The sequence below is a fragment of the Panthera pardus genome, unplaced genomic scaffold, assembly GCF_024362965.1.
Source record: "Panthera pardus isolate Hobbes unplaced genomic scaffold, ASM2436296v1 HiC_scaffold_8, whole genome shotgun sequence".
NCBI lineage: Eukaryota > Metazoa > Chordata > Mammalia > Carnivora > Felidae > Panthera > Panthera pardus.
Genome location: NW_026527013.1, coordinates 80,798,287 through 80,826,094, shown reverse-complemented (window position 1 = coordinate 80,826,094; position 27,808 = coordinate 80,798,287). Strand labels below are relative to the sequence as shown.

General features: G+C 38.7%; 1 protein-coding gene across 3 annotated transcripts in view; it reads right to left on the bottom strand.

Annotated features, from left to right (window-relative positions):
- The window catches only part of RELN (reelin), a 525,148-nt gene that overhangs the window by 115,821 nt on the left and 381,519 nt on the right, over positions 1-27,808 (bottom strand). For all 3 annotated transcript variants that reach the window (XM_019451245.2, XM_019451247.2, XM_053898155.1), the window contains exons 21-27: positions 24,656-24,848; positions 23,746-23,858; positions 16,455-16,592; positions 14,938-15,124; positions 7,342-7,547; positions 2,444-2,615; positions 1,762-1,962 (exon numbers count right to left, since the gene is read on the bottom strand). In XM_019451245.2, coding sequence (XP_019306790.2) covers positions 1,762-1,962; positions 2,444-2,615; positions 7,342-7,547; positions 14,938-15,124; positions 16,455-16,592; positions 23,746-23,858; positions 24,656-24,848 — 1,210 coding nt within the window. The remainder of the gene's footprint in view (positions 1-1,761; positions 1,963-2,443; positions 2,616-7,341; positions 7,548-14,937; positions 15,125-16,454; positions 16,593-23,745; positions 23,859-24,655; positions 24,849-27,808) is intronic.

Here is a 27,808-nt window from a genome sequence, read left to right as displayed (position 1 = left end):
CATATTTTTCATGTCTATATTCTTAACAACTAGTGTTTGACAAATGGCATGCATTACAAAAATGTACCAGCACTTTGAACAAATGACACCAAGTTCTTGTCACAGATTCCAAATATACATTAATCGTCAATCCCCAAATGACCCATATTACATATCTATTATCAATTAATAGCAACAATCAAAAGTCTTCTGCTGGTGTCATTTGAGAATTGAGATTATTTTAGGCATTGTGCATTCTTGCTGGTTGTTTAAGTACTTGAAACATTTCATAATGTTTTCTTGATTTAGATTTTTAATTTTATTTTATTTTTAATGTTTTAAAATGTTTATTTTTGAGAGAGAGAGAGAGAGAGATACAGAGACAGAGCATGAGTGGGGGAGGAGCCGAGAGAGAGGGAGACACAGAACCCGAAGCAGGCTCGAGGCTCTGAGCTGTCAGCACAGAGCCTGATGCAGGGCTTGAACCTACCAACCACAAGATCATGACCTGAGCCATAGCTGGATGCTTAACTGACTGAGTCACCCAGGCGCCCCCTGATTTAGATTTTTTAAACACCAGAATGCCATCTTGCAGATTTTAACACCTACAGTATTGTGATTTTGTGATTAATGAAATTGAGAAGGTGTCAAGTGAGAAAGAGCATAGTATTCCAGCAAGGTATTATTTTGCTATTGCCACTATTTTGTTACCATTTTTAGGCAGTACCAACACATTAATATAGAGTCGTATACTGCTGTTAATGGTTTTTCCACTGTAGTTTAGCATCAAACTCTAAACAGAGAAGAATAACATTTCACTAATCATTTTATTTATGACTAAATTTCTTGTTTACAGACCTGTGGAAATCATATTTGAAGAGCTGCCTATAAACATCTGATCTCTTGAATAATTCCATTTGTAAATTATTTACCATCTGCATCCTGCCATTACGTAAGGACCATGTAGTTGTGCTAGCTCATTAAAACTGCATTACTTTCGACCCCAGAATTCACCAGTGGGATTTTATTATAAACAAAATGAAATTTTGATTAGGCTTCTGAAAAAAGAGCTTGTCAGAGTAAATACTTGCTATACATGTTGACATGTTCTTGGTGTTTTTTTTTTTTTTTAATGTTTATTTATTTATTTTGAGAGACAGAGAGCAAGAGAGAGCGAGCACTAGTCGGGGAGAAGCAGAGACAGTATACAGAGAGAATCCCAAGCAGGCTCCACGCTGTCAGTGCAGAGCCTGACACAGGGCTCAATCTCACAAACTGGGAGATCAGGACCTGAGCCGAAACCAAGAGTTGGACGCCTAACTGACTGAGCCACCCAGGCACTCCTATATGTGTAGACATGTTATCACAGTGCTGAAAAACAGCAAGGTTTTAAGAAAGCAGTGATCATTAAGGCATAAATTTACTGACTCAAAGGAAGGGAAGTTGTTTGAAAATCCTATAGTAAAAACACAAAATAACTCATAAGTCCCCAAAGCATTAGCAAATTGAAAAAGAGAACTCTCTTACCCTTCAGAAGCATGGGATTCATTAAGTCATAATCAGATAGAAAATCTAAAGGTCAGTTTTCAACCTGACCAGTTTTTTTCATTGTGGGTAAAGCTAAATAAAGAGCTTTGCCATTCTAAGAATGCTGAACCTTTGTTCAAGTGAGTCCCTTCTTCAAGAGAGCTTGAAAAATTTGTGTTCTTTCGATGTCACTTACAAGTCTGGGAGACGGTTTGCTCTTTTACCTGCCCTGGGAAGAAGTCTGTGCATAAATACCTTAAACTGTAGAACATATCCAGGTTTCAGAGTCAAATCTCGAGTTACTGCAAAGCGATCCCCATCTGATTTTCCAAATACCATGGCTGATGGTGTGGCAGAGCAGAAAGTTTCATTTTTAACCATTCCTTCATTAGCCAACATCAACCACACACTCATTTGATTCATAGGGTAATCAAAAGCTGGCTTCTCATAAAAGTTCTATTAGAAACAACACAGACAACACAGAAAGGCAATTTGATAGCTTTGAAAACAAGAAAGGAATTTTCAGTTTATGACATGCAGGGCCATGTACGATTTGTATTGCTAGGAAAATACAGCAGAATCTCTAAATTATTATTTTTTTAATGCCATAAGCCCTTTTTCCTGATGATTTAACCACTGAAAATATTTTGCCACTGTATATCTAATTTTATAAACACATTAATAATTGTGCTTGATGTCTTGGCCAGACTTCCTAGCCATTTTTTTAAAATATCTAAATAATCTGTGAACTAGTAGCATAGAGAGAAAACAAAACGATTAAGTGTAAAAAAGTAACTACAAACACAGAAAACTTATGTTACTTATAAAGCTTATATTCCAGGGTCAAGCAATCAATCTTTGGGGGAAGTGAGGAATTCCGTAATCCCATCTATTTTTATAATCCTGTCTTCTTGGAGTTCAGGCATAGGAAAGATACCTGGGGTAAAGTCGGGTTCACAATGGGGATGACCTGCTTTTGTTTCTCTGACAGAATGATGATGTCATCGACTGCCCACTGATCGTAGCCTTCCCCTGAGAACACAGGTTGCCACCAGCGGAACCTTGTGCAAGAGGTCTTAGCGGCAGCTGGAAGTTCCAGGTAGACGAATCTGGATAAAAGGAAATCATTTACGGCTGGGAAAGGAAAGGCTGTTTTTCTTCTTAGCAGCTGTTTAAATAACAAGAGTAGCAACAAGAGAAAGTTTAATTTTGTTTGATCTTTTGAGAGACAGGGAGAGACAGAACAGGGGAGGGGCAGACACAGAGGGAGACACAGAATCCAAAGCAGGCTCCAGGCTCTGAGCTGTTAGCATAGAGCCCTATGCGGGCTCGAATACACAAACCGTGAGATCATGACCTGAGCTGAAGTCCGATGCTTAACCGACTGAGCCACGCAGGCGCCCCTGATCTCTTGATACATTTTTTTTTAAGTTTAGACAGATCAGATCAAGAGGTTTAAAGTTGTAAGTCCGTTTCGTCCTGGCCATGTTTATTCCATTTGGAATTGTAACTTTTTGAGGCAGATATTTCTACTAAGTCTGATTTACTGAACCTTTTGATTACCATGACAACGGCATAACATTTTTAAGAAATACTTCGAAAAAACTGTTCCTCTGTATATTATTACATTAAAATAGAATTAAAATTTTTTCCAAACCATTTCATTTTACTATGCATTAAAAATGATGGGGCGCCTGGGTGGCTCAGTTGATTAAGCGTTGGACTTTGGCTCAGGTCACGATCTCACGGTTCGTGGATTTGAGCCCCATGTCCGGCTCTGTGCTGGCAGTTTGGAGCCTGGAGCCTGCTTTGGATTCTGTGTCTCCCTCTCTCTCTCTCTGCCCCCTCCCCGGCTTGCTCTCATTCTCTCTCTCTCTCTCTCTCAAAAATGAATAAACATTAAGAAGAAACATTTTTTTTTTAATAAAAACAAATGAAACAGAAAATCACCCATAATCTTCTGCATGGGGTTGACTTGTGCTAACATCTTGATGTATCATTAAAGCATGTAATCTTTCCTATAGGTGAAATATATGTATAATTCAGCATCCTACAGTCTGAAATTTCATATTATGTCATATGCACATCCTCGTGTCAGTATAGTTATTTTTTTTTTTTTCAACATTTTTTATTTATTTTTGGGACAGAGAGAGACAGAGCATGAACGGGGGAGGGGCAGAGAGAGAGGGAGACACAGAATCGGAAACAGGCTCCAGGCTCCGAGCCATCAGCCCAGAGCCTGACGCGGGGCTCGAACTCACGGACCGCGAGATCGTGACCTGGCTGAAGTCGGACGCTTAACCGACTGCGCCACCCAGGCGCCCCAGTATAGTTATTTTTTAAGATCATTTTACTGTCTATATATTTTCATGACACAGACATACTATTGTTTATTTTACTTCTCTCTGTTATAAATAATTCTGTGTTGAAAACCTTTATGTATACAGCTATGACTCGGTTTATTTCTTTAGAAATAATTTAGAAAGGTTTAGAAAGATTTACAAATAATTCCTAGACATGAAATTACCAGGTTGAATAAACTAGTCATGTTTAAGGCTCCTGATTTTTCCAAATTTCTTCCTGGAAGAGTCATACGGTTTGCAGAATGACCTGTCTGGCTGCTCCCATGTGGAAATAGCACTGGTGTTATCATTAAAAAATGACCACCGGACTGATGAAAAATGATATCTTTTTTATTGCAACAGACATTGGCTATCATTCATATTTCATTAAACCTCTGTGTTTTCTCTTTTGTAACATCTACTCATTTCTTTTACCCATTTTTTAAAATTGGGATCTTACTGGTGTTTTCGATAATCTTTACAGTAACATCAATCCTCTGTTTCTCATATTGGTTGCAAATATTTTCTCAGTCTTTCTTCTCTTCTTTGTTTTCTTTGACAGGCATGTGTTACATGTGTATGTAGTTACACATTCACACGTAGTATATTTCTACATAAGTAGCCCTTTCCTCTGTTAATTCTTCCACTGAATTTGTGTTTAGGAAGTTTACATCTCTTTCTAAGATCAGAAAGTAACTTAAATGTTTAAATCTTTAACCAGTCTTTAACAGTTTTTGATGGGGTAGGGTAATGATCTAATAGATAATTTTCCCCTAGAGCCTACCCATTTTTTTCTAACACTGCTTGTTTGAATAACCACTTCTTTCTCATTGATAGTTGATGTGTCTTTTATTTATTTTTTAATATACAAGATTTTACACACATCTGAGCCAATTTCTGGGTGATCTATTTGGTTCACTGTTTCTGTCTATCCATGCACCATTCAAATACCTTAGGTTATACAGTGTGTTTTAATATCATGTGGGGCATTCCTCTTTTTTCCCCAACAGTTTAAGCTATTTTTGCCAGTTTATATGTCTAGATACAAAGTCCTTCCCCACCCCCAAATTCCACTAAGATTTAAAAAAAAATTTTTTTTTTAACCTTTATTTATTTTTGAGACAGAGAGAGATAGAGCATGAACGGGGTAGGGTGAGAGAGAGAGGGAGACAGAATCTGAAACAGGCTCCTGGCTCTGAGCCATCAGCACAGAGCCCGACGCGGGGCTTGAACTCACAAACCGCAAGATCATGACCTGAGCCGAAGTCGGACGCTTAACCGACTGAGCCACCCAGGGGCCTCTCCACTAAGATTTTGATTGGAATTGCATGAAACATAAATTAAGAAGTATCTGCATATCACAATCTTTGGTTTTACTATCTAGAGATGTTATATTATTTTCCACTTATTTGTCTTCTATTATATCTCTGAAGGAAATTTTGTAGTCTTCTTTACACAGATGCTTAGTATTGTTTGTTAAAATTAGTCCTTATATTTATGTATTTGCCACCATGAACGGGGTCTTTTTCTGATATCTTCCAACTCAAAATTTTCCAACCATTTTTAGTGTCATAGAACTCTTTGATAATGTGGTGAAACAGTCTGGTCCTAAAGAAAAATTCCCATAAATCAAAACTGAATATTTATGAAATCTGAAAAAGCTACTGAACTTCTGTTTGTCTATACAGTACTTTAGTCACTTTACTGAATGCTGAATAATTTCCAGATTGCCAATGATATTATTTGGAAAAAGTAATTTCCATTATTTTAAATTGTTGTTTCAGCTAGTTTGGCACCATTATGAATTCCCTCTTCCTTGTACCGGAGGAAATCTCACCAGGTCCCATTTCCCACACACCATTCCTGACATTCTCCCTGGATGTTATGTCTCTCATTTTACCCAAGTTGGCTTTTCTCTGGTTTAATTTTTTTATTTTTATTAAAAAAATGTTTTTAATGTTTTATTTATTTTTGAGAGAGAGAAAGAGAGACAGAGAGACAGAGACAGAGCATGAACAGTGGAGGGGCAGAGAGAGAGGGAGACAGAATCTGAAGCAGGCTCCAGGCTCTGAGCTGTCAGCATAGAGCCTGATACGGGGCTTAAACCCAGGAACCCTGAGCTGAAGTTGGACACTTAACCGACTGAGCCACCCAGGCACCCTGGCTCTTCTCTGGTTTTAGATTCTCTCAGTGTCTCTCAGAAGAAGTACTTTTGGTTGGTCTATCTGCATGGGTACTTATGTTATATTATGGAAAGTTATGTCACCTTTAAGTGACTCAGTGTTTTAAAAGAACAAACTTCTAAATCTTCAAGCTACAAAATAGCTCTCTGTTATACAGTATGTTTAAAATAATTTAATTTGTAAGAACTGAACCTACAGAGTCTTCAATAATATTTTTCTTCAATAAAACAAAGTTCAGTTGTAAAATGCCAAATAGGATGTTAAAACTTCAAATGGGTTGGTGGTCAACATATAAAGAAAAATTCTGTCTCTTTGTTAAAGTACAAACATGAGATTATAAGAGGAATACTCTAAAAATGATATCCTTGAATAGATTTTAATGACACATATAAAATATAAAGTATAAATACAGAATTTCAAAATGCTACGTAATTGTAAAATAACTAAATTTAAATATAGAAAAACACATTGATTGTCTGGTATAGGGATTAGTATTAAACACGAGTCATTTTCCCAAACTCCTTAAGAGTTATTGTCTAAGGTATTATATATTTCCTCCTTGCATGAAAATCAAGACAGGGATGGGTCAGTAAAAAATTTCAGAAATCTGAGCCCCACAGATTCATTCATATTTTGTCCAGGACTAGCTCTGGTGCTAATATGAAAACTTAAAAAAAATTTTAATGTTTATTTATTTTTGAGAGAGAGACACAGTGTGAGCCGGGGAGGGGCACAGAGAGAGGGAGACACAAAATCTGAAGCAGGCTCCAGGCTCTGAGCTGTCAGCACAGAGCCTGACACGGGGCTTGAACCCACGAACCATGAGATCATGACCTGAGCCGAAGTCAGAACCTAACCACCCAGGCACCCTTGAAAACTTTTAATAAAATCCATCTTGCTGTTAAATCTAACCAATGAACACCTATATCCATATCCAGATGTTAATATATAAATGTATGCTTCTTTATATATGTATATAAATGTGTGTGTGTGTGTGCATTCACAAAACCTGCAAACTGGAATGTGAGCTTGGAACATCCCTATATCATGCAGTTTCTTTGGGAAAACTGTTCCGTTGTCTTTTCCTCTAGTCACAATTTCCCCAAATTCTTTAAAAATTCAAACACGAAAGTGAGTGCTTTTTGTCCATAAACAAATGAAATGAAATTTTTATATACCGGGCTATCATTTATGTCAGAATCTAATGAGTCTGTCTATGTTTGCAATAGTTAACATTCGAGAAACAGCTCAAGAAAACTGAACTCTTTACTGTTCCTGGAAACCAGTGGAAGGCCATCAGGGGTGGTTACCTGGGTTTGCTGAAGTCTGAGAAGTACATTTCTGCCAGCAGGTGCCACTGGATGCCCCCATTGTTGCTGTACTGAAGGAGGACACCTTCCTCTCTGCTGTCGGGTTTGTTGCACGCAGCGCTCTCTCCACCAATCTGGATGTAGAACTGGACAAAGTCGACCCAAGAGGTGTCCAGATCCCAGCTCACCAGCTGCCTTTTCCCAGCCTTTCCAAAAGACAGAAGAACCACAGATTCAATAATCTGGGGGCTCTTTGGCATTCTGTCATTTCAGTTTCAAGATCATATGCACATCCTAGCATCAGGTGGAGATGATTTTGTTCCCGTTATACTGTTGAGAGGAGCAAGTTGTGCCATTTAATTCTCTGCTCTGGTTATGGTAACTGTTCCTGAATACATTTGATTAGTCTCTGCATCACTGATTCCCAGACTTGGTTATGAGACCCTAGGGAACTGCTAATTATACCAAAGAGTATTTGAAAGTCTTTAAAAATAAAGCAAAATTAATTTTAATTAAAACACTCCACGTATTTGCTTTGTAAATCTCTTCCAGGCAGAGTAGTGGAGAAGAAAGACCATATACTTTGAAATCAGTTGGAATTGGGTTGGAATTTTAGACCATTATTCATGCTGTTCACTAGCTGTGTGACCTTTCTGAGCTTTTCTTTTCCTCAAAGAAACAATATGGGTAATAATACCTTCCTTATAGGGTGCTGTGACAATTAGATGAAATAGATGTTGCATGTAATTTGCCTAGCACATGGCATGTCTTGCTGAGGGAACATCCTCTCCAGAGATAGGCCCTGACCCCCCTCCTCCCTGGGAATTAAAGTGAAACATGCAAAATAATAACTTTTTGACAAAAAGAAAGAGTACTCAAGTCTCTGAGGCTCCTGGTCAGTCTCTCTCTCTCTGTCTCTTTCTTGGTAACAGAGAGGGTGGGAGGGACCATTTCAGTAAGATTTTGTGACCATGAAATGGTCTCTTTGTGTCTCAAAAAATGTTGAAAATATCCTCAACCTGCTTCCTTTGCTCAGTGTGTCCCCTACATGTCACAGTCATGTGGTGAAGTACTAGACTCAAATTGACAAGGTTTGTTGTCATTCCTGTTTTGCATAAATGGGTTCGCACTAATGGGACTGAAAAACGGTTTGCCCATGAGATTCTTCCACCCAGAGGTACCGCCAAAGCTAATCCATAGACTGCACTGAATTGGTCTTGGAGAGCTCCCAAGGAGTTCAGTTAAAAGCCAGGAAGAAAAATTGAGATAGGATACATAGTATAGAGAAAAACATCCCTCAGACTTATAATTTAAACCCGATTCTAATCCACTAAGTTAATTAAGAAAGGGTTTCAGTTATTAGAAGTCACAGGGGAAATACTTGGGGATAATTAAAACACTACACTGTTCCTGATAAACCTAAAGCCAATTAAGAGACTCCAAAACAAACGAGGGAGCAGCAAAATGAGAACTGAAGTTAATCCTGAGACAAGAACTTATTCTTTGGAATTCTCAATTTTAAGTACGTATTTGAGAAAATCCTAAAAGTAATAGGCATTTTCAACGTGTTATGTATGCTTTTAACTTTTATTTTTGTTGATTTGAGATATTGTAAGTGAGAAACACCTCAGAGGTTATTATAATCTGGCCTAGAATTTTCATGCCTCAGGATCATTTCAGGAAGAATGATTTTTAGAAGAAAAACTATAGAACCTATCTAGTTAATTCCAATCCAGAAAACTTCTATAAAAATTTGGCATGTGGAAATGAGCCAGAAGGACAAAGATCTAAGGTGAGGAGAATTATAAAAAATCCAATTATCACAATTAGCTGATTGGAATGATTGGTCTATTGTGAAATTCACAGAGTAGTGCTTTTTTTCCAGGAGACTATGGTGTTGGTCGACAAAGGTTTTGAAAGGATTTTGTGAGATTTTTGTAAATGGTAGAAAATATCATACAAATGCTTAGTTTGGCACTGAAGGTGTTTTTTCCTAGAGAATTAGCACAGATCATTTTCTTTTGTTCAGTGACCTGAAATGCTGAACATTGTTTTAAAGGGAGATAAAAAAGAAAAAGGAAATGGCTTACGGCAAACTTTTTGTCAGAATTTAGAATCTGATGTAACAACATGCTTTGCGGTTTTTCTATTCTACTATTATCAATGTATTTATGTGTGTGTAAGTGTAGAGATATACACATCTAATGTGCGCACGCATGCGTGTTAAAGTAATAGGTTATGGATCTCCTCATTTTTGGAGTGTAAAAATACCATCCAATTTCCTTCCAACATTCTAGGTTAAAATGGCTCACTGCTTTAAGGGTTTAGATAAAATAAAACATTTTAAAGGTAATGTCTTCAGAATTTAGAGACTTCATAACACAACCTCTAAAACATTTCATAAAACTTTACATTTGCCTCCCATTAAAATATTCTCTAGTCAAAATGCTACTAGAAAAATATTTCTATATTTATTTGAAAACAACCATTTCTTTTTTTCTTAAATTTATTTATTTATTTTGAGAGAGAGAGAGAGAGAGGGAGAAAGAGAAAGAGCAGGACCAGAGAGGGGCAGATAGACAGGGAGAGGGAGAGAATCCCAAGCAGGCTCCTTGCTTCACACTGAGCCTGACATGGAGCTTGATCTCACAATTGTGAGATCATGACCTGAGCCAAAATCAAGAGCAGGATGCTTAATTAACTGAGCCACCCAGGTGTCCCCAAAACAACCATTTCTTTAAAACCTCCTGCTTTCTAATTTTCTTTTTCTTTCTTTCTCTCTCTCTTTCTCTTTCTTTTTCTTTCTTCCTTCCTTCCTTCCTTCCTTCCTTCCTTCCTTCCTTCCTTCCTTCCTTTCTTTTCCCCTTTCTTTCTTCCTTCCTTCCTTCCTTCCTTCCTTCCTTCCTTCCTTCCTTCCTTTCTTTTCAATAAGAATTATTGGGTGCCAATAACACCATACACAATAGGAAAACAAACTTGGAAGGAGAGTTCACAAATACGTGTAGTGACAATTATGACAATTAGGGCAGCAGACCAAATTCTACTCCTTGTTGAATCCCACTTGGTCATATGATCATCTAGCAATTCTATAATCTATTCAGTCTCAAGGTACTTGTTGATTTGTACATGCCTAGCTCATGGCATGCATTTCTGAGTTAAACACCTTATCTAGAGTTCAGCTCAGTCAGTAGGATTCAGCATCTTTCTGGGTACTATGAAAATAAAAATAAAACTATGATCTATCTATGAATAGAACGCAAGTGAGGGAGGAATTCAAAGAAAGGAGAGAGCAGTGTAGTCATCATGCCACAAAGCTCCATGGAGAAGCAGGATTTGAGCAGGACGTTTACAAGGTTTATAGGGATACAGAGACAGTAGAAGGCATGATGGTAGGCAGTGGAGATTAAACAAAGACAAGGAAATTATCGAAACCTGGGATGGGGAGGAGAAATTTCTGTTTGGAGCAGAAGTCTGATGTTTCAAAAAATAAAATAAGATGTGTAGTTAGGGCAGCAGTCCTGGAAAGCATCCTGATTGATCAAAGAGGGACAAAATAGAAGCACATTTTAGGTTTAGGGTGGTTTGCAATAGGGCTAAGGAACCTTTCCTTTGGGTTACTGCTTTGGCTGGTAGGGGCTGCCAAATTGTGTATTCCACCTCTGTGCTAAAGCAGTGAGCACATGACTCTGGCTCTGCCAATCAGAGTATGTCATTCCTCCAGGCACTGTGACTGGCCAATCAGAAACCTTCCCTAGATGTTTCTACAGAGCTGCTTAGAAAGCTCTGTGGTCCTGGCACCACTCTGATAATGACAGCTGACCTGAAAATAGAGGAGAGAGTTCTGTGGGCATTTGAGTTTCTGGTTCCAGGTATCTCTGAGGCCAGCTTCATATAAGCCCTCCCTGTGTTCTGATTACATGAACCAAATTTCCCCTTTTTTGCTTAAGCTAGTTTGTCTCACTTAGAATTCAAAACAGATCTACTGATATAAGAGAAAAAAGAAAAAAAATGCTCTTCAGATATTCTGACAAAAATATAGGGAAAAGGCTGGATTGGGAAGGGAAGAGAATGATTTTACTTTTGAAATGCTGGTTTTAAGTTAGTGGCAGGGCATATAGATAGAAATATTTAATGATACAAATTTTTAATTTTTTTCATAATTTTTTAAATGTTTATTATTTTTGAGAGACAAAGTGCAAGCAGGGGAGAGGCAGAGAGAGAGAGAAATACAGAATCTGAAGCAGGATCCAGGCTCCAAGCCATCGGCACAGATGCGGGGCTCGAACCCACAAACCATGAGATCATGACCTGAGCTGAAGTCAGACACTCAACTGACTGAGAGCCACCCAGGTGCCCCTAATTATATAAGTTTTAAATACACTCTAATAAAATGTAATTGTGACAGCTAACACTTACTGAATGATTTCTATGTGCCCCACATGACTCTTTATTCTTTACCTTCATTAACCCACCAATGGTCCCAACATCCCGCTCTACAATAGAGAAAACTAAGGTACAGAAAGATGTGGAAGTCTGCAAGATGAATGAGCTAATGAGTTTTGGAGCCTAGGTACAGATCCAGGTAGTCTGACAATAGAGATCACCTTGAATTAAGTACATACATATTGATATATAATCTTTCTGTGTTTAAAATATCTGTGTATGGGGGTGCCTGGGTGGCTCAGTCGGTTAAGCGGCCGACTTCAGCTCAGGTCGTGATCTCATGGTCTGTGAGTTCGAGCCCCGCGTCGGGCTCTGTGCTGACAGCTCAGAGCCTGGAGCCTGTTTCAGATTCTGTGTCTCCCTCTCTCTGACCCTCCCCCGTTCATGCTCTGTCTCTCTCTCTGTCTCAAAAATAAAACAAATGTTAAAAAAATTAAAAAAATAAAATATCTGTACGCACGCATGTGTACTGGGATGTTTGGTACATATTGGTTAAGGATTCATAATCTTATTTTAAAATTGATGCTTACGGAGACACTATCTTCCCACTTCTGAGCAATTATACAGTGTATCCAGACCTATGCAACGTATACTGGTTGCTTGTGGACTATCATCTCTAATAATAATACCCGGCGGATGTTCAATGTCAATGGATAGGAAATATCATTAAATGGAATCCATCCCTGATTTTCCATCATTCTCTATCTTGTTTGCTGGCTGATTCTTTGTTCTGCACCTGCATCAAAACAAAACCTGTACCTATTTTTGCATTTGCATAAATTGACTTATTTTGGATTTCTTCCCAGATTCCACAACATATTAGCCCTACAGTATATCACCCACACCTGTGTATTTGTGATGCAGACTGGGACATTTCTAGTTGTCCTAGAATTGGTGGCTATAGTTCTTAATGGAAAGAAGTGGTTTTAAGCACCTCACATTCTAAATTTTTTTTTAATGTTTATTTTTATTTTTGACAGAGAGAGAGAGAGAGAGAGAGAGAGATGGAGCATGAGTGGGAGAGGGGCAGAGAGAGAGGGAGACACAGAATCCGAAGCAGGCTCCAGGCTCTGAGCTGTCAGCACAGAGCCCGACGCAGGGCTCGAACTCACTGCAAGATCATGACCCGAGCCGAAGTCAGACGCTCAACTGACTGAGCCACCCTGGTGCCCCTAAGCATCTCACATTCTATAGGGAGCTGCTCATTAGTAGGGTTAGACATGTAGCTCAGGTTGGAGAAGTGGACCTGCTCCCTCTCCAGTCCTTTTGAGAACTATATAAAGAGACGAATCGGAGGAGGGAGAATGAAAGTAATGTCCTGCCTAGACGGTAGCAAGGGAGGAGAGGAAGGTGGTTCCCCCTTCCCCATTGCTGACCAAGCAACATGGGTTGGGGATGTTCCAAGAGAATCAGTCTTACAGATTCCAGTGGACACCTTTGTTCCCAGTTGGTGTGTACTGACTAGTCTGCCCAAACTGGTGCTGCCACTAGTGAAGATAAACACTGCGAGAAAAACTTCTGGGGCACCTGGGTGGCTCAGTCGGTTGAGTGTCTGACTTCAGTTCAGGTCATGATCTCGCAGTTCATGAGTTCGAGCCCCTAACTGGGCTCTCTGCTGTCAGTGCAGAGCCTGCTTCAGATCCTCTGTCTCCCTCTCTCTCTGCCCCTCCCCTGTTTGTGCACACACACGCACTCTCTCTCCCTCTCAAAAAAAAAAAAAAAAACATTCAAAAGAAAGAAAAACTTCTACACAGTGTCCATTGTAGACTTCATGTTTATGTGCCCCCAAATCCGTATGTTGAAAGCCTAACCTCTAAAGGGATGGTGGGCCTTTGTCAGGTTATTAGATTATGAGAGTGGAGCCCTCATGATGGTATTAGTGTCCTTATAAGAAGAGACACAAGGGGCGCCTGGGTGGCTTAGTCAGTTGAGCATCAGACTTCAGCTTAGGTCATGATATCATGGTTGGTGGGTTTGAGCCCCGCATCGGGCTCTGTGCTGACAGCTCAGAGCCTGGAGCCTGCTTTGGATTCTGTGTCTCCCTCTCTCTCTGACCCCCACCTGCTCACACACTCTTTTGAATCTCTGTGTCAAGAATAAACATTAAAAAATGAAAACATAAACCAAAAAAAAAGAGAGATACAAGACAGCCTGATTTTTCTCTTGGTGCTCTCTCCACCATGTGAGGATACAATGAGAAGATGTCCATCTCACAAACCAGGAAGCAGGCCCTCATCAGACACTGAATCTGCTGGTGCCTTCATCTGGGACTTCACAAACCTTTCAGAACTGAGAAAAAAAAGTTTCCTACTTAAGCCACACGATCTATGGTATTTTTAATGATAGTAGGTCTGAACTGACTAAGACAGTCCTGTATTAGCAGATGCCACCAGCAGCCACCAAACTCAATGTTCAACATGGATGGCTGTGCATGTCCCCAAACCTCACCATTATCCCTCCTTCCTCCAATCATGTTCTTGAGATTAACAGATTGACAAATTTCACAAATCCTTGTACGAGTGCTCTGTGTCGGGCGTTGTTGTACGTGATTTGCAAGTGCTAACTCACTTACCCTGTGTGAAGACTAATGAGGTAGGATCCTCTTATTAGTTCCACTGTACAAATGAGGAAGCCGAGTAACACAGAGGTTATGGGATTTGCTCAAAGTCACACAGCAGCCAAGCGGCAGATTCCGCCTGCAGCAGGCAGCTGCTGCTCTTAATCTCTAGGCTTCACCTTCTCCACCACCGCTCACCCCTTGCCCATGGGCCGCACGCTCACACATCCTCTGATGCTGGGGCACGAAGACACCAAGTCCCTGCCCCATTCAAAGACACTCAAGACAGAAGCCCGGTTGGCACAGCAGGAAAGGAAGGCGATTGGATTTAAATCCGGTAAAAGAAGGGCAGGGATTTTAAATTGACCTAAGCTGGATTTGTAGTAACCAAAAACAATCATAAAACTGCAGGAGTTTGCCAAATGTACTTACGGGGTAGGAATTTGACAAACGAATTTAAAAGCAAGTAATGTGGGCTGGGAGGAATAAAACTACCTCATGTTTGTACCTTCTGAGTTCAGACTGCTCCATAAATCACATATTTTCCTGATCATGCATTCCCAGACCTTAGTCATACCTTTATCCCCAGTTCTTACCTTGCTGAAATACAGAGACGATCCAGAAGAGATGACCCCACACCCTTGCTCTGGTTTTACAACTTCTCCCCCAATAACTTCTTGCCAGTCAGACTCCCAACCATTCTGGTTCTCAAAATCTGACATAATCGTGGAAGGAAGAGCCGCTTCTGGGTGGCATTCGGTGCCTTGGTACCCCTGGTCACACCTATGAGAGAGGAAGGCCAAACAAACAAGTCACCGTCTCCTCTGTGAATGCCAAGGCCACGCACCTGCAGCATTTCCTATGTCTCACTTTTGTTCAGACCTTAGCATCCACACTAGATATTTCTCCAGTGTCAATCTGTGTATGTGGTAGTGACAACCTTCACGTTTTAACAGACACGGAACAGCAAGAACAAAAGGACTGAATCCTTAAAAGAAACAGTGTTATAACAGAACTGAGGCATCAAGCAGTAATGAAGAAGGATGTGTGTGTGTGTGTGTGTGTGTGTGTGTGTGTGTGTGTGTGTGTTGGTGGCTGGGGAGAAGAAGAGTGGGATTTTCCTCAAAGTCACATGTAGTCTTCAAAGTCACATATAAATTATTTGTCTGTTCATCCAACATGTAGCTCTGGCCACGTTTTATAGCTCCCTTTTCTGATTAAATTACATCTCTTTTAGAGTCTTTGAGTATTTAAGTGTGTTCCTATCTCATCCTCATTAGCGATAATCACCATGGCCCCCTGCCCACAACCTTGAGCTTCTCGCGAAGTGACATAAGACAGCGTGTAGCAGCTGTCTGACAGGTGCTTTAAGAGTGTCAGAGGAAGGAAAGGGAAACAATAGCAAGGCTCTTGTTTCCCAAAGAGGACTTTGGGGTTAATTAATAAACTCTGAAATTTATACCCAGGAGGCCTGGTCTTTTGTTAGATTTTGAAGTTTAGAATATATGGCTTCAGACTTTACTTAAATGTAACAACAGCTTGGGGCGCCTGAGTGGCTCAATCAGTTGAGCGTCCAACTTCAGCTCAGGTCATGGTCTCACGGCTCATGAGTTTGAGCCCCGTGTCGGGCTCTGTGCTGACAGCTCAGAGCCTGGAGCCTGCTTCAGATTCTGTCTCTCCTCTCTCTCAAAAATAAATAAACATTAAAAAAAAACTTTTTCAAATGTAACAACATCTTTTACATTTGAAATAAGAACAGAAAGGAGGATCCTTTTCTTTTGGCTATTTCATTATTTATTAGTCTGTCCATACAACTCTGAGGACAACTGCTATGGTATCCCTCTAAACACAAATTCTGGGACACCTGGGTGGCTCAGTCGGTTGAGTGTCTGACTTCAGCTCAGGTTATGATCTCATGGTTCGTGGGTTCGAGCCCTCAGGCTTGCTGCTGTCAGCACGGAGCCTGCTTGGGATTCTCTGTCCCCCTCTCTCTCTACTCCTCCCCAACTCACGCTCTCTCAAAAACAAAACAAAAACAAAAACAAAAAAACCCAAAACGACACTTAAACACAAATCCTGAGAAGCACACAATCACACTTGGTGGCATACATACCTGCACATACCGTGGTCACATGAGCCATGCCCACTGCACATACTTGGGCACTGCTGCCCAATGTAAATGTTATCCAAAGCCCACTCGTCTTGGGCTGTGTAATAGCTCTGACTCCAGCGGAAGCGGGTGGCACTGGACCTAGAAACAAGGTATGGTAATAAATCCAATATTTTAACTGACACGTGGCAGCACAAAGAATGTCAGAGTTCAGAATCTTTCAGATAATGGAACTTCCTGGAACTTGTATTTTTTTTTCAATATATGAAGTTTATTGTCAAATTGGTTTCCATACAACACCCAGTGCTCATCCCAAAAGGTGCCCTCTTCAATACCCATCACCCACCCTCCCCTCCCTCCCACCCCCCATCAACCCTCAGTTTGTTCTCAGTTTGTTTGTTTTTTTTGTTTTTTTTTTGTTTTTTTTTTTCAACGTTTTTTATTTATTTTTGGGACAGAGAGAGACAGAGCATGAACGGGGGAGGGTCAGAGAGAGAGGGAGACACAGAATCGGAAACAGGCTCCAGGCTCCGAGCCATCAGCCCAGAGCCTGACGCGGGGCTCGAACTCACGGACCGCGAGATCGTGACCTGGCTGAAGTCGGACGCTTAACCGACTGCGCCACCCAGGCGCCCCTGTTCTCAGTTTTTAAGAGTCTCTTATGCTTTGGCTCTCTCCCACTCTAACCTCTTTTTTTTTTTCCTTCCCCTCCCCCATGGGTTCCTGTTAAGTTTCTCAGGATCCACATAAGAGTGAAAACATATGGTATCTGTCTTTCTCTGTATGGCTTATTTCACTTAGCATCACACTCTCCACTTCCATCCACGTTGCTACAAAGGGCCATATTTCGTTCTTTCTCATTGCCACGTAGTACTCCATTGTGTATATAAACCACAATTTCTTTCTCCATTCATCAGTTGATGGACATTTAGGCTCTTTCCATAATTTGGCTATTGTTGAGAGTGCTGCTATAAACATTGGGGTACAAGTGCCCCTATGCATCAGTACTCCTGTATCCCTTGGGTAAATTCCTAGCAGTGCTATTGCTGGGTCATAGGGTAGGTCTATTTTTAATTTTTTGAGGAACCTCCACACTGTTTTCCAGAGCGGCTGCACCAGTTTGCATTCCCACCAACAGTGCAAGAGGGCTGAACTTGTATTTTGCTGCCAATCATTTTTCTTTGGTAGTTTAATGTCTGCTCAATCATTATCCAATTCAACAATTTTATCATGAAGAAAAGTTAAAAAGAAATCTGTGGTTTGGATATATACCTCAATCTTAATTTAATTGGTGACATTTTAAAGAAAAACAAAATATCAGATTTTTTAGTTGTTGTTACACAGAGATTTGATGCTAGGAAAAGAAAGGGAAAAAGAAAGAATATTTTTAAAAAAGGTATATACGAAAGAGCCTCTCATTCACAGATGAAAATGTGAGGTGTTTAAATTACACTACTACTATTCCTTACAATAAACACAACAGTAGTTATTGGAAAACTTCCAGTTAGCTCTCAATAGAAGATGAAAGTTGAGTTTGGGGGTATTGTTTTGGGGTTGAGGGACATGCTACAATGTACTATAAGTAAGAACATCTGGGTGCTAAATTCTGCTTATTATTTCTGAAACATTAACTTGTTTTGGTTTCATGGACAAGCTGATGTTAAGTGGAAACAAAAAGTTAAACAGTCCATTGTACACAGAAAACACTTGGGACCTTGATTCATCTAAACCAGAGAGAAAGTCTAAAAAGAGGGAACTTTGAGAGCACATTCACTGTGCTCAAGAAAGTTGCCATTCACTGACCGTCATAAAAGATTCTTTTAAAATCACATCATATTTTTTGTCTCTAGAAATTTTCAGGGGTTGTGATTAGTTCTTTTTGGTGCCCAACAAAAGTGCAAAACAAAAGAAAACAAAAAAGATGCGCGGAATTAATGTGCAGGCTCAGTTCCATTGATTAAACCCTCCCAGAGCACACTACCAACACATACACTTGATCTTAATGGCTCAGAATGATCCCTTAATGTCTACTGCATCAATTACCCACATATTAAATACTCCCTAAGTACGTAACAGATTGTTAAAATCCAGGCTAAGCCTTTATTGTTTATTTTACCAATGATCTATGGCTAATATGTTGCATTTTCATTCCTAGTAGGATAATTCCAGGATTCACTGAGATGCTTCCAGTAGACACACGATTGCTGCATATCAGTGCTCGTCATGATATGTGCCATGACAAGAATGCGCCTCCTCTATGGTAATAATTTATATTTGTAATCTAACAGCCATCACAACTTCCAGAGTTCCATTAAGAAATTCCTACTATAAAAGTAGGTACATTGTTTTAGAGCATAGAGCCCTACAGAAAAGAAGACAATTAAGTTTCATGTATCAGTGTCATGCCAAGGACTGCGTCATGCTTTCAGGACTGCTTATAATCTGAGTCAAGTCTAAGGCCACAGGTGTTCAGATTGTGAGCTCTTCTGGGGACAGGGCCATCTTTAGTCTCAATAGTTTGCACAGCAACAGAATAAAGTAGGTGTACCAAAAATGTCTGCTAAAAAAATGAGTCAATGAATGGAAAAGCAGGCCAGGAAAGGGCAGCCTGTTTCTGACTTCTCTTGGTAATGAAGTAAAGAATTTGGTAGGAGTCTGGGGACTTGACCCCTTGGACCCTAGCTCTGCAATTTATCAGCTGTGTGACCTTTAGTGAGGAATTTAAGCCTTCAGGTTTTCTAAGTTCCTCACCTCTCAAATAAGGGGACTGGGCAAACTGATTTCTAAGATCCCTTCCAGCTCGTTAATTTAGTGATTGTTCTGGTGGTTGTTGACTGAGGATGGTTTATTTTCTTTAAAGTCACATGTCTACATGAAACACATTGTTTTGAAGTTTTGATATTTCAAACATTAAAATGGGGTTGGAAGGTTTCAGAAATCTGTCCTAGATTTCCCAGTTTATTTATGCTTCTGAACAGTCACATGTAAACACATCCTAAATTCTTTGACTAAGTAAATTAATCCTTATGTGCATCTTGTGAACTCTTGAAAAAGACAGTATCTCCTGAAGATAAAAAGCTCAAAGTGGATTCTTCCATTTAAAATTACAACCCACAGTTTAATGTGATGTTAATTAACAGAAAAGGAAGCAAGAAGAGGTTGAATATTGGCTTTGTTTTTAGTGAGAAAAAAAAATTAGTCGTGTGAGCAATCTCCAGCTGGTCGCACATGAGAACACAAGGTGTGATCTCACTGATTTGCAGTTGCATCACTGCTAAATATTGCCCTCAATACAAATATTTAATTTGCCAACCCCTTCCTGCCTCAAATCTAAGCAATCTTAGAAGGAACGTCTTGTGTATTTTAGGTTGGGTCCGAAAGTGGGACCACTTTGATGTGCCGTGTGCATCATGAAATGAAGTCGACTTGCACTTAAAGTCCAAACTCTATGGATTCCCCAAAGCAACAAAACTTGACAGTCTTGTCTTAATTGATTTTTTTCCCCCTCACATAAACTTCTAAACTGAATTAAACTACCACTGAGTCATCTCTTGACAGGTATCAAGGTATCAAGGCTAAGGAATCAAGGTAAATGAAGGCTGACTAAATTGTATTTTCCACTTTCAGAGTTACTGTAATTACATTTACCCAATTATTCTGAAACTCATTCAGTCATTAGTCGTAGGTTTGTTTATGAAGTCAGCAACTGACAGCTGTTTGGGTCTCATTAGGCCCTGTTCTTATGTAAATGTCTCTCATAAAAACAAAATTAATTTTCATTGGGTAACAAATGTTCAGTTCATATACAATATTATTTCTCTGAGCAGGTGTATATATAGTTGGTATTTCTGCTGAAAGTTGTCCTACCTAACATATATTCCAAAGTTAACAGACCTTTGATAACATGGGAACCACATTTGCTTGTATGCATTCAATTGATAGTTGCATATGCATCAGCCAAAGCAGCAGAACGAAGATTTGCCAAAAGGCAAGATGTTTCAAACTAAATTGCACTCCTTCTCTCCAGTGCTTGAGTAAAACATGGTATTTGCAAAAGTTTGAAATGAATATAATACACAAAATGATCAGGAACACCAAGGACAATAAATCAAATTTATCCTTATAGCAGAGCTTTTAAAAAGCTTTATAAATCCAAAAACAATGATAATAACCAGTTGAACACTATTTTTTTTTTGAAATGTAGTAATAATGTTTAGTTTAAGTATTAGCGGGAGTACTAAAAGAAACTATCTTATTGGGTTGTTTGTTTTTAAAAAGTATGCTTACTTTCTTTACCTAGGGCTTGGAAAAGAATTTGGAAAAGCAGAATTCAATTATTCACTTACATGTACTTAAAGGCAAATAGCTGCAGGAATAATCTAATAGTGAGGCACACTGATTTAAAATTCTACTTAATTCTCCAACATGTAATGAGTACCCAATGTGTGGCAGGCAGTATTGGAACTGAAGTATTTAAAGGTTAAATAGATTTCCTCTCAAGTGTGTAATAAACATTAATGAGAATTGATCTTTTCTGACTATACTAAAACCTTCAACTCAGTGATACTATCTTTTAAGCAAGGAAATAATACTGTAACATACAATTTGAAGGTAAAATAACCTGCAGTTTTGGATTTTTGTTTTTTCTGGGTTTTTTTTTTATAAAGGACAATACTTTTTGGATACTCTCTAAGCTACATTAATTAAAAATAATAGTTTAGAACATTTCTGAGGATGATAAGACATCTCTAAAATATACTATATACTATAAAGATTACTGACCTAACCATCATAATTTTGAAATTCTATTCCACACGTCAATAAATAAAAAGCAACATTTTTTAAGTGATGAGGGTAATATACTTAATGATAAAATAATCATAAAGAAAAAGCCTCAGTATTTATGACTAGTATTTCAATTGATCTGTTGTTTTTTAATAATCTTGATAGGTATGCTTGGAATATCCTTGAAATTAAATAAAAGTCTTGACTGTATTCCCAGCAGTGGATATAAAGAAGCAGGATGTTAGAGAAAGCAGCAACTTGTTATACAAAGCATTAGTTGAGTATCCAGGAAATGGCTCACAGTTGGATATAAAAAAATCTGTGGAAATCAAATTTCAAGCATTTTATTCCAACTGACATAATGATGAATCCTTAAAAATAATCAAGTAGACATTCTTCTATAATTCAGTAATTCAACTAAAGGACATATAATAATAATTCTGGTTGTTATCTAACCAATTGTTTTTGTGTAGAGTCTAACTTTATTGTAAAATAATCTAAGAAGGGTTTATTTAGTAATTTTCTCTTTATAAAAGGGCTCTCAGAAGGCAGATGCCAAAGAAAAATCTAATTCTTGTCTCTCTCTTTCACTACTACTACATATCATCATAGAATCTTAGAATTCAAGAACTGCGAGGGACTTTCAAGATCATCTAATTAAACTCCTTTATTATACTCTGAAGAAATCAGGCTTGAAGAGGTTGTGAATGGTTAAAATCATGTGATTAATTAATCACTGGGAGGGATATTGAAAACTCAGGCCTTCTAATTTCTAGTTCAAGTTTCTTTCTTGGGCGAGCTTATCCTGTCCCAGGGCTTCAAATGTACTTGTGGTATTTAATTCTTCAACCCAAAGTACATTTTAGCCTAAGAAACCTCTTTTTTGCGCTCCACATGTGTAAGTCCAGTTGGCTTCTTGACATTTCTGCTGGGATAGATAAGTCTCTCAACTCTCTATCACAAAAACAGAACACTTCATTTCCTGTCCCCAATCCACTCCTTCTCCAGGCTTTCCCACCTCTGTCAGTGGTACAACCATCCAGCAATTTCCCTAGGCCTTGGATTTACAAGCTGTTTTTGAGTCTTCCCTTTCTACCACAGTCCCCACCCAGTATATCAGCAAGCTCTATTTGATTAAAATCTATTTCACAAATGATGGCTCTTGTCATGTCTGCCACAATCATACTCAAAGCCACCTAAACAGCAAATGCCTGAAACCCCCAATGTGATTTCCTGTCTTCACTCTTTTTCCTACAATCTATTCCTCACAAAGTGCCCGGAGTGATCAATCTAACACAAAATGATGTAATATTTAGGGGAAAAATGTGTTTTTTTCTTAAGCATTATCATGTATTTAACTTTTTCCCTAGTTACTGAGGCTTTAGCTTCTTGGGGGGTGATTTTTATTGTTACTGAAAGAATGTGAATAGAGGAAAAGAGTGTACATTAAGCTTTTGAAATAAAAAGTAGGGCTTTGAAGTGAAAAAACAGCCTTGAAATACAAGCTGTCTTGATATAGGAGTTTTTGGATTCCTGTATCCTTTCCTTCTATGTATGTCACACCCAAAGGAACCAGCTTATTGAGTTCTCCCATAAAAAGAAAAGTTGGGGCAAAAAGGGAGGTCAGAAAAAGCTAGGACACAGATGGTATTGTGCTAAGTGAAATAAGTCAGACTGAGACAGACAAATACAATATAATTTCACTTACCGTGCAATCTAAAATACAAAACAAATGAATAAACAAATAAAAAACAGAATCAGACCTACAAATACAGAGAACAAACTGATGGTTGCCACAGGGGTGGGGGTGGAGGGATGGGCAAAATGAGTGAAGGGGTGTGGGAGATACAGGCTTCCAGTTATGGAATGAATAAGCCATGGGAATAAGAGGCACAGCATAGGAAATATGGTCAATGGTATTGTAATAGTGCTGTATGGCCACACAGTTGCTACACTTGTGGTAAGCATCACATAATGCATAGAGTTGTCAAATCACTAAGTTGGGGGGGGGGGCGCCTGGGTGGCTCAGTCAGTTAAGCATCCAACTCTTGATTTCAGGTCAGGTCATGATCTCATGGTTTGTGAGATCAAGCCCTGCATCGGGCTCTGCACTGATAGTGTGGAGCTGGCTTGGGATTCTCTTTCACCCTCTTTCTCTGCCCCTCCCACTATGCTCTGTCTCCTCTCTCTGTCTCTCTCTGCCTTTCAAAATAAATACATAAAAAGCATTTTTTTTTTTTTAAAAATCATTAAGCTGTGCACCAAAAACGAATGTAACATTGTGTGTCAACCATACTAAAATTTAAGGTAAATAGGGACCGTCTGGAAATTAAATTTTCATTAGCCCTATTTTTGCAAATATCCTCAGTATAAAAGAAAGATCTGGGTCTTTTGATGACAAAGAAAATGCATCTTGCCATTGTGCTTAACTCTTCTTTGCATTCAAGCCATGCTAATAGAGGTAATAAAAGTGAAAGTAACAACCATATGCAAAGATGTCATCTCTCACCAAGTTTTCTGGGGAAGAAGCACTGTGACTCTCCTCCACTGCGTGAACTCACTAGCGTGGTAAATACTTGCTGATGTGAATTCTTGACAACTTGGCATACTTGGAAGGCATTCCTAAAAGAGAGGGAGGCAAAAATTAAACTCAGCTTCTGTTTCCTCCAGGGGCCATATGTTTACTCACTCACCATAAGTGAAAAAGGCCTTAGAGAAATCTAATGTCATTTTCTTAACCATGTGCAATATGGATGCAGTCCATGATTTTCCCTTCTCTGAGGCTAAAATATTTGGGAAATAATGGGAACAAGTGCCACCATGAAATTAAATGTCTTTTAATCCTAATCCTCACATATAAACATGGAAATGGATCAGGACCCATTTTTGTGACCTGTTATCATAACATTGGCATTTGGTAGAATTATTCTCTTCACTGTGCTATTTATGCATTATTGCAATGTCAGATCTCTGTGTGTATGTATAAAGAAGTACACTTTATCCTAAGAAACTGTATTTTTGTATTTCTTTTTTTTTTTTAAGGTAAGACATGTCATATTCTTAATATGGTCTACCTACAAGTAAAGAGACTTAGAAAAGAACAGATGAAGATATATTACAGGGATAGAGAAGAAAGAGATGTATTTATGGAGGAAGAGGGTTAGAGAAAATAATATTCAAAACATCATCATCCTAGAGTATCCGGTCCTGAAGTTATTCCCGTTTCTTTTTTATTTTCAATTACCTTTTGGTATCTGCCAGTGCAGAATGTGGAAATCCTTATTGCTGCCTGTGTCAATTCTAAGTTATAAATAATATTGTTCCTTTTCAACCAAACCTAAACTTTTGAAACTGTAATTCTCTGCTTCCTCTGTAAAAAGAAGCCTACTCATCACAAGTGTTAGAGAAAACAGACTTACCTCTTGGACCAGGTGCCAGGTGAGGCCATGATTGGTTGAGTACTCCAGTTTCACCTGGTTGTCCATGTGTGGAGTGTATTTCTGGCCACAGCCCATCACCAAACTGAACTGAATCATATAGGATGCTCCTATCTGCATTGATTGTGTTTCCACATAGCGCATGCTTGAGGCAAGTTTAGAATCTCCGGTGAAACTGAAAGACAGGAGTGGGAATCAGAAGATTAAAACACGATGAGTTAAGGGAGAATTAAGCTCTTCATTTCATACCATACACCAAAATAACTTAAATATTTTTTAAATTTTTAAATTTTTTTAATTAGAGAGAGTGAGACAGTGTGAGTGAGCACATGGGGGAGAGGCAGAGGGAGGGGATGGAGGGAGAGAGACAGAGATAGAGAGAGAGGGAGAATTCCAAGCAGGCTCTGTGCTCAGTGTGGAGCCCAATGTGGGGCTCAATCCCATGACTCTGGGATCATGACCTGAGCGGAAATCAAGAGTTGGATGTTCAACTGACTGGGCCGCCCAGGCGCCCCATACATCAAAATAATTTAATTTTACTTATTTAAATCTTGCCAAGCTCTAGAATGGATTTTAGTCAATCTAATAAATGTAATTTAAAATAATCTGCCCATCAAAGAAGCAATATATTTTTTAAACTTAATAGCTGGAGCTGTCAAATATATTTGAAAATGGGTACTCACTCATATATTGTTCATGAGTATAAACCCTTTGACTCATTAATCTCACTTCTTAGAATTTATCTGAAGGAAATAATCCTAAATTCAAGGACAGCTTTATAAAATATGATTAATATTGCAGATTTCCTTATAATAGTAATTGGTAACCATTTCAACATCAAACTACAGGGAAAATGGAATACTTAAGTAAACTGGTATAGCCACTTGACAGATTATCCATATTTCAAATATTTATTAAGGTAATAAAATCAAATTAACATGCTTATGAAAAAATACATTTTTTAAAACCCACAAAGAAATTCACCAGAATGTTTGCAGTGGCTATGTTTGGTGGTGGGAAACTAGACAGTTTACAACTTTTCTTTTGCATTTCTTAGTTTCCAAACAGTCTTCAATGTTCGGGCACTAAATACTGAAAACATCATGGTGTAGTTTTAATGACTGTGCCTAAAGTCAGTAGAATTTTACTGGGTACCAACTGAGTACTATGTAATTGTAAACTGTCTGAAGACAGGCACAATTACTTTTTTAGAGCAAGTTGCTCAAGGAATTTATAATCCATTAGAGGAGATTAAAATATGGACACATTTTCACTGTGGTTAATATGGGTAAATGTAATAAGGATTCCAGGGTTGACCACACTGGGGTTTGTCTGCCACAATATTTAGTATTGCCGCCCTGAAGTAGGTCCAGTAGTTCTGTGAGTTCTACTCATCACAGTAGTTCCTGTGAGTCAGGGGGCTTAGCTGACATAGAAAAGGGAATGATGCAACACTCAGTGACATCTTTGAGGTATTTGATATTTTTTCTTATTTATCCTTTGCTGAATCAGCAAAATAAGGAGTAACTACACTGCCTTGCTTCTTGAAGACATTAACATGTTATTTAAAGATGTTGGGGTGCCTGGGTGGCTCAGTTGATTAAGCGTCTGACTCTTGACTTCGGCTCGGGTCATGATCTAATGGTTCGTGAGACTGAGCCCCACATGGGGTTCTGGGCTGACAGCACTGAGCCTGCTTGGGATTCTCTCTCTCTCTCTCTCTCTCTCTCTCTCTCTGCCCCTCACCTGCTTGCTCTTTCTCTCTTTCAAAACAAATAAAAATAAACTTATAAAAAAGATGTTATTTAAAGATGGGACATTGTCTATAAAGAGGATTGACATGGGTTTGGGCTCAAGGTTATAAAATGCAAGAAGCTTTTTCCTAAGTACTCTTTAACAGTTTTAAATTAAGCTTTTTTACACTTGGACAATGAATAGAGGAATAAAGTGTTTAAAAGCCCCAAACTCTGCTTTAGCTGAATGGTCAATAAAAGGAAGAGAAAAGTCATATTCATAATTGCTGGTATTAAATATCCAGTGTTTACAACTTGTTTATCATTAATAATAAAGATGCCCATCCTTTGTTGATTCTAGGCGATATCCTCAGGCTGTGTTAAGCTAATATCCATGTTATCTTTCTTAGTTCCATCCTTAAAATAACTCTGTGAAGTAGGAATAATATCTCTAGGCAACAAATGTGGCAAAGGGGATAGTAAATGGTAGAGACTCAGTGAGAAATCAGCTTTGCCCAACTCTAAAACCACTTAACCAACATACTCTCTCTCTGTCCTATTACTATAAGATGGAGAAAAAAACCAGTTTTTAATAACTTTCATATATAGTTAATTTAAAAATCATTAACTTTCAGTTACTGTGTAATGATACTTTGGTGTTAGAGATCTAAAACCATGATTGCTGCTGTGTGATATGCTACATAGGATGCAATCTAGAAAACATAAAGCTGCAGAATGCAATTTTTAGCAATATTACAAAAGAAAAGAATCAACATAGAATAAAAACACTAGTAAGCCCTATAGGCACAAACTTGTCTACATAAATTCCAGAGTCTTTTAAGTAAGAAAAAAAAAAATCCTGACTGCTTCTCTCCATGAGAAATAAATGTTGCTTTTAACTTCAAGGGTTAAATGCACTTTCTAGTATGCTGTATGAGGAAGATAATTAGAGGCAGGCAACTAATTAGTCATTTGAATTGTTTACTTAAAAGGTACACTGTACATCCTGGGCATCTGGGAAAAGCCACATGGTGCAGGGCAGTACATGAGACTCATGGTCTGCAATCCACAGAGAGCCACTAGAACTTTCTCACCCATGTCCTGCAGAGTATTTCCCCACCACAGCATTTCTGAAATAATTTAAGATTATTTTCACAATCAGCTCCTTCTTCTCCTCAGAGATGGTTTCCTGTCCTTGCAATTCCAAGAGAAACAGAAAGAAATGCTGTATTTTGCATCTTTTTCATGGTTACAATCAACCATGAACCTGGTTCAAGATAGCAAGTACTCAAACCTGAGAAGTATGTGGTCTGTGAGCTACCCTCACGATAACTGCTTTTAAAGGTCCCAAGACACCAAGAAAGAAACAATATAAAAATTATATAAAAGGACAAGTCTAGGG